This window comes from Channa argus, chromosome 6 (genome assembly GCF_033026475.1).
Source record: "Channa argus isolate prfri chromosome 6, Channa argus male v1.0, whole genome shotgun sequence".
Taxonomy (NCBI): domain Eukaryota; kingdom Metazoa; phylum Chordata; class Actinopteri; order Anabantiformes; family Channidae; genus Channa; species Channa argus.
The window spans coordinates 7,541,796-7,549,707 of NC_090202.1; the positions used below are offsets into that span (position 1 = coordinate 7,541,796).

A 7,912-nucleotide genomic window follows, 5' to 3' on the forward strand; every position below is an offset into this window, starting at 1 on the left:
AAGTGTCAGGAGCCAAAAAATGATGCAGACAGATATGATTGAGTAATATTAAAAGATTTTAATATCTATGCATAGTTTTATTATTGCCACATCAAAACATTAACATTAACATGATGTTACTAATGTGATAATGACATTGATGTAATCCAACAAGCAAAAACAACAAGCAAAACTTGGCTGCATTACAAGTTGTATCATAAAATAAATATGCATGTTTAGATAATTTTACTCCATTGTTATGTTTGGCTTTCACAAACAGAAACAGAACGGCTGAAGTTTTATAACTTAGACAAAAAGTAAAACTTAGTAGCAAGCTAAAAACTAAACTGACATTATAAAGCAACTAACATATAAGTATAAGTATAAGCATATAAGTATGTATTACTATTTCTAGTGTCCTGTTTGTGTGTTATTTAAAGAGTCTGCTACATTTGCTAGCATGTTCTCTCAACATGTGGGGATGATCAAAAACTAAGACTTCACTAACACAACTAGACATCAAGAATACACAACAATACTAAACACAGTGGGTCAGCTGTTATAATGTACTGCTCCAATAGCAAGAGTGCAAGTGCCTAATATTTAATGCATTAATTTCACTTTATTAATTTTATTGTAAATGTGTTACATATTAGAAATTTAAGCAGTGCAAAAAGCATGTTCAGAAGTGTTTGGTTTCAGTGGGAAATGAGCAGTTGTTCAGAATTGATGAAAAGACTGGTTCTGCAAAAATGACCTATTGTTTGATGCCCTTTTGTATTTTAGAATTGTAAGACAAAATGTGTAAATTATGCTTATGATTTCAGGCAGTGGGACAAAAGATGTGAGCATTTTACAAAGATAAAAAGTTTTCTCTGGGCCCTGTTCTGTAGGTTGTACATTGGCCAGTTCAAGAGCAAATCACTAAAAATTAAATGCAAAACCCTTAATACATACATAGTCATACATATTAATAATTTAACTGTAACTGCTGCTTTTATGAGTTGGTGGTTCCTCGACCCATAATTGCTTTCTTTGTGTTTCTCTCTGGTCTTAGCAAAATTATATAACATTTGGGTCCAAACAGAGCCACCAATAGACCAAAACTTGATCCCAGAATGGCAAATACCTCCACTGCATCTGCATATTTGCCTGGGGAGTTGACATAAGCCGGAACAAAAGCCACCCACACAGCACAGAATATCAGCATGCTGAATGTGATGAGTTTGGCCTCATTAAAGTTGTCTGGAAGATTCCTTGCCAGAAATGCTAACAGAAAGCTTAGGATAGACAGTAAGCCAATATAACCCAGTAACACTGCAAAACCAACTGTTGATCCAACTACACACTCATACACTATTTTGTCATTGTGGTACTGAGTGTTTTTATGAGGAGCTGGTGAGGCAGAGACAATCCAAGAGGTACAAATTGCTGTCTGAATGCAAGTTAGAGCAAAAACTGTCCCTCTCTGCTGCACAGCACCAAACCACTTGAGTTTTGTTCCACCTCCTGGCTTTGAGGCCTTAAACACAGCCAAAACCACCAGGGTTTTCACCAAGATACACGAGACACAAAGCACAAAGCTGATGCCAAATGCTGCGTGTCTAAGTTGGCATGTCCACAGTCTGGGTTGTCCAATAAACAGCAGTGAACACAGAAAGCACAATTTAAGTGAAACCAAGATCAGGAAACTGAGTTCTGAATTGTTGGCACGCACCATGGGTGTGCTGCGATGATGAATGAAGATCCCCAGGACAACAGCACAGATAAAAGTGCCCAGCAATGAGGCTGATGTCAAGCAGATACCAAGAGGCTCTTGGTAGGAGAGAAACTCTGTTTCTTTAGGAACACAGTGGTCACGCTGGGGACTAGACCAGAAATCTTCTGGACAACTGGTGCACTCCATGGAGTCTGCAAAAAATGTAAAATGTAAATTTAAATTTTGTCAATTTCTATCCATGTTTCTCTTGGGTTTTTTTTTTTTTACTAGTAGGAGTTAGTGTTGACATTATCCCTTCCTAGTTGATGTGGACGCCACTCCTGAAAACACATGTGGGTTTTGCAGGAGAGGAACTTTCCTTGATATTCACATGGATCTCTAAAAAATATTTCACAGCAAACCATACCATTTTAAAATTAATACCAACCAGTTTCATTGCTAATCTTTCCTTCAGAGCAAGGGATGCAGTCAAAGCAGCACACAGGCTGTCCCCTCTTCCTTGCCATACGGGTTCCTGGAGGACAGCTCTCACTGCAAACTGACTTAGGCGGCTGTAGTCGCAGAATAAGGGAAATCATTGTTATTCTACATCCTCATGTTGTAAATGTATGTATTAGTTAAGAAAAAAATTAACCTCTTTAGATTTAAAGTTCCAGAATATTTTATCTTCATCAAGTATGAGTTCTTCACCTTTGGAGGCTGACTTCTTAACAACCCCAACACTCTGAACTTTAGTTTTTCCATCAGGGAGCCATAACCAGTTCATAACATCATAGATTGGTAAGGCATCACCATTCTCATCAAATGATACTTGGTCACCAAAGGGAGTAGTGAAGTTTACCTTTTCCAAGTAATACATAAGCTAAAAATGGGAAAGAATAATTGAACATCAGTTTGAAATAGGGCTGTCCAATACTGGAAAATCTTACTGGTCTTTACCAGATGAAAATTTTGTAAGTTAGTGCTGCAAATTTGCTTTATGTTTCTAGTGCATTCTGTGTGTCCCGTCCATTTCTTTATCCTTCTTTCATTCATTCTTACATAATAAAATTCCACAGTTTAAAAAGTCTTACAGTGTATAAACAGGTTAGGAATTGTAGAGTTACTAGAGTCCAAGCTAGTCAAACTATAAAATAACAAAGTGACAAACTAAATGTTAAAACACTGAAAATGACTATTGGCTCATAACTTTTTATTTAACAAGTCACTCTCAATACACTCTCCAGTCCATGAGAGTGGTCCCTGTTGTGTTTACATTCTGATAGAATTACCTGCTATCATTTGTTTTTACAGTATCTAATGCATTTTTGCTAACTCATTTGCTAAAAATTAAACATGCTTTTACTTTACTGTTATTATGTGTGATTGTATGTGCATTGATGAGCAAACCTGCATTTTTTTGTATATTAAAATATATTTACAATGCAGTAAATTGCAAAGATTTAAAATATCTGAATACTTTGACATGACTGGAGTACCATAGATTCATTATCTGTGAAACAATAGTTGTTTTCTTATTTCTAATTCTGGCAAAAAAAAGAATTTCATTAAATCACTGAGTATACAGTATTAGATTGTATACTGATTTCAGTCACATACAGTGAACGTAAACTAATAACACACCTGCCATGGTTCCAGTCTTTGTAAAGTTGCACAGCTGTGCCCACTGAAAGGTCCTCTCCCTGGTTCACAGTGTAGCATGTCATCGAGGGCATATGCCAGAGCATACACAGCCTTGTAAATATTGTACTCAGGCCTGAGGTTAGAAACATCCAGGATCTCAGTCTCCACAGTCTTCAAATCCTCCTCTCCTGTGCATAGTGCGCCCCCAGTTTCCGCCCAACCAGCTGGAGGTGGTAAAAATCTACACTCGAATGTGTGTTCCCAAAACTGCCTCACCTGAAATTTAAAACAAGATGTAACTGAATTAACAATATATGCTAAACAGATACCAGATAACAGAGGAAGGGTTAAACTCTCACCAAGCTATTTGCATAGGTGCTGTTGTGGCTTAGGTCTTGACATATTTGTAAAACAAAATCTCTGAGCCCCTGTATTTCTCCTCGACGGATAGCAATGCCCAGCGTACCACCAAGATATGGCATAAAGTGGGGGATCTGTAGCACAGCAGCTAATGTCCAGGCCTCACTGGCAATCCACTGCAGGCTTGTCACATTCTTCTTCACTACCTTTGCAATGCAGTAAATAAAACCTTTTCATACTTCTGTGAAACAATTATTGAACATTGTAGTGTATAGGAAAATGATATCCTATAATTAGTCTATGAAAATTCTTAGGCATAATTATTTACTTTTGGAGTCAAACCAATGATATACTAAACATAATATGTAAAACACAAAATACACAAGAGCATAAATGTTGGTAAGATAACCCTTGGCTGTACACTTAGTATGACTGTATAGTATCACATTATACTGTAATTTTCTAATTTCTTCATAGTGATACATATTAACAAACTAGATTTGTAGAATCATACTATTAGTTACTAAGTATCAAAATAATTTATTACCCCGACCTCTTCCATAAGCTGAATCACATGTGTCTGAGGTGCAAAGACAATGACTACATGAGCTGTAGATTTTGTCATCATGTCCACAATCCTCTTGTATTTATTTGGATCATTGCCCCAGGGCAAAATCTCTGAGTAAGCCAGACAACCTCCACCAGACTGAGCTAAATCAGAATGAAAGGAACGGGCAGCATGGAGTCCATAATCATCATCGCTGACCAGTAGACCTGCCCAACTCCAGCCAAAGCGTTTTAAAATCTGAATTATAGCACGCACCTAAGTAAATACAGAGTGAAAGGATTAGTGCACTGTGTATAATGGTCTTCTAGTGCCTTTACATTATGTCATGATCAATGTATAGATAATTAATCATGTTACGTTTTTTCAACTTTTCATTAATGATGCATAAAGTAAATATGTTTTATATAAGCAAAAAGTGCTTAAGGGGCAGCTCTTTTCAGTTATGAAATTTAATTTGAGACATAAAATGTATGCAGTTCTTATTTCCTAATAGTGATTCACCTGGAAAGCATCACTTGGGATTGTCCTGAAGAAAGATGGAAACCTTTTTCGGTCACTCAGACAAGAACAAGTGGCAAAATAACTCACCTACAGTGAAACACACCAGTGCACAAAGGTTTAGGAAGTTGGTAGAGACATTTTAAGCAGAATTCATATTTACTGAAACATGTTTACTGTTAAAAAAGCGGGGAAACTTACAATAGGCAGTTTGAATAGTCCTAAAACGTTGGAGGTGGCAATTGAAAATGTTGAGAAAGGATCACCCACAATCCCCAGGACTGGAGGAGTCCCTGAACAGTTCTCCCGAAGCATAAACTGCTCTTCACCACTGACCAATGACAAGGCAGCACTGAACCCAACACTTAGTGTAGCACAGTTGTCATAAAGACTGTATCCCAGAGTCACGTTAGGTAAAAGGCTGGAGTTATTGTTGATCTCCTCAATAGCAAAGGCCATTGTCATGACATGTCTGAACCCTAGAGGGTCGAAGCTAACAGATAAAATAAAACACAGATCAAACTGTAACACTGAATTATTATATCTAATGTAATGAAACTTGAAACATGCAAACATACCCATGGCAGCTTGGTTGATGGGGCTCTAAAGTAAATGTCAGCTCAGGGAAGACCGAGCTATAGTGGACTTCAAACAGCCCACCGAGAACTACATCCCCAGCCTTGTGCATCCCATTAAGATGAAACTGTCTCCATAATTTGCAAGATGGATAAAGAAATGAAGATTTACACAAGAAAAAACAGCAAGAAATTGAGCTGAGATAGACACACAACTGCAGATTTTGGCCAGGAAAGGCCCTCATGACTTCCCTCCTTACTAAACACCTGTATCTAATATTCATGTACTGGTACTTTTATACAAAGGGTTATGTCATCCATATTTGTCATTGTTCGTCATTGTTGAATCCTTGGCACCACCCAACATGCACATATCCTGGCATGGGCATCTTTGGGCGATGAGGATAATACATGTTTAAAAATATTTATGTCAAATGTACGATATGAGAAGATTCAATTCACAAACATGTTTTATTTATATTTTATTTTCACTTTTATGTTTATATGTCAAGTTTATTATGCACAACTTCCTACTCTTGCATGGATCATCTGGGATGAAAGCATTTTTCCCTCAGGGATTAATAAAGTATTTCTGATTCTGATTCTTTCGAACTGGTTTAATTAAAATGTCTTGTCTTGGGCAAAATCTTCAAATCTATTGTAGCTATTATTTTTAAGGACATTATTTGAACACTATTTTGTTGGCCTGAATATTGTGACTGATTTAGTATAATTATTAACTGAAAATATGAAAATCTTTCTGTAGAAAAAATATTTATTAAACTGGACAATACGGGACTTCTTATAGCACCAATATGTGGCTGCCACTCATCCCTACAAGATGTTAAAAAAATCACTTGCTGTTTTGGTCACTTTTATGTTACTTGTTCTCCAGTTACATATTTTAAATGCAATATGTTAGCTGGGATTGGCTCCACCCAAAGGTGGATGGATGTTATGGTCACAAAAAGAAAGAAATAAATAAAGCCCAAAATTATTTTGCAATTATGATTTTAAATCATATTTCCACATGTATATCACTTAAGCTAAATAATAACATAAGCAAAGACATTTACCTACAATTATAGAAAATATAGGATGAAGATCTGAATACTATAGATATACAGAATACCACTATTGCCTCAATAATAAACAGAGTAGAATTATAACCTTTCTGCAGGTTTGACACCTTTCAACTTAAAAATCGATAAATTATAACCTTGTAAAAGTAGAATTCGTGACTGTATTGGTTTGCATTAGATTGTGCAGGTGTACCTAATAAAGTGGCAAGTGAGTATACACCTGGGTGACAGGAAATGTTTTTAGATACATGTTTCAATAAGCTTGCTTATTCTCACTTATTAAGTATGAATGAGCCTAAAGGTTCACCACCAGTTGGTTCACGATTCTAATAAATTTTTCCCCACTCAGCGACACACCGGCTGAGATACCAACTCAGGTAACTGGCAGCTCTGTAGTCACAAATGTGAAGTTACAGACTCCAGCGGCCATAGTCAAATGTCTTCCTGGGGCCAGAGCGGGGGATGTTGAATCCTATTTGAAACTCCTGGCTAAAGATAAATGTAAATAAAGTAAGATTATTATTCACACGGGTGTTAATGTCGCACAATTACACAAATCGGAGGTCACTAAAATGAATGTTGAATCAGTGTGTAACTTTGCCAAAACAATATCGGATCTTTAGTTTTCTCTGGATCCCTGCTAAATCTGACCAATGACGACATGTACAACCACATGTCGTCATTCAACGTGTTTTTAATACACAGTAATAGCACACTGTACTGTGTATTAATATGCATTTTCCTGCATTTTATAATTTTACAAAAAGTGATAAAATTGGCATGAAGTTACAGTTACAGCACAGTGTAATTAGACATTTTTATATAGTCAGCTGCATGTTTGAGAAACGTACCCTTTGCAGCTGGGCTGTTGTGGCTCTGACGTAAATGTCCACTTAGGGAAGACGGAGTTGGGGTGGACCGCAAACAGTCCACCCAAAACAACATCTCCAATTTTATGGAATTTATTAATATGAAACTTTTTTCGTAATTTACAAGATGAGGAAGGAGAGGAGAACATCAAGCATAGAGAGGAGGAAGTGCAAAAAAAAGACAAGATAAACTCAGATTATCAAATAAGTGTCAAAGAATCCCCCCATTGCTGCCCTCCTGCCTTCACACATTTCTGATCTTTGAACAAAGGCTTTTTGATTTTATATGCAATATATACATTTTAAACTACGTCATCCCTATCACCACCAAAAGGTCAGGAGAAGCAGGGACTTTTTTTTTATTTTATTTGTATTTTATTTTATTTCTATTTTTTTGTCAATTCTCATTTTACTTACTGTGTGACATTTAGAGTGGAGGGCAAAGTAAGAATTTCATTGTACAGGGAAACATGCGTTCTATCTGTGGATATGACAATAAACACTTTGAATTTGAATTGAATTTAATTTGAAGGTTTAAATGTGGGGCGGGACACAAAGATAACAACTTATTTATTTTAATGTGAAATACTATACATAATCCGATTGTTATGACATATACAAGATTTTTTTAAAAACAA

At 36.3% G+C, this 7,912-nt stretch overlaps 1 protein-coding gene across 1 annotated transcript; it reads right to left on the reverse strand.

Annotated features, from left to right (window-relative positions):
• Positions 1-216: 216 nt before the first annotated feature.
• LOC137128934 (extracellular calcium-sensing receptor-like) lies at positions 217-5,436 on the reverse strand. The gene is made up of 9 exons (XM_067507644.1): positions 5,327-5,436; positions 4,950-5,241; positions 4,752-4,838; positions 4,236-4,505; positions 3,682-3,888; positions 3,323-3,598; positions 2,334-2,561; positions 2,127-2,250; positions 217-1,890 (listed from the first exon to the last, which is right to left on the reverse strand). The coding sequence occupies exons 1-9, from the start codon at positions 5,434-5,436 to the stop codon at positions 977-979; spliced, it is 2,508 nt and encodes an 835-aa protein (XP_067363745.1). The 3' UTR covers positions 217-976.
• Positions 5,437-7,912: the final 2,476 nt, after the last annotated feature.

Coding starts and splice junctions, on each gene's coding strand:
- LOC137128934 (XM_067507644.1), bottom strand. CDS start 5,436: ATGCACAAGGCTGGGGATGTAGTTCTCGGTGGGCTGTTTGAAGTCCAC. Junction 4,839..4,949: donor GACTATTCAAACTGCCTATT/GTAAGTTTCCCC, acceptor GTTTCACTGTAG/GTGAGTTATTTTGCCACTTG. Junction 3,599..3,681: donor GCACCTATGCAAATAGCTTG/GTGAGAGTTTAA, acceptor TTTAAATTTCAG/GTGAGGCAGTTTTGGGAACA.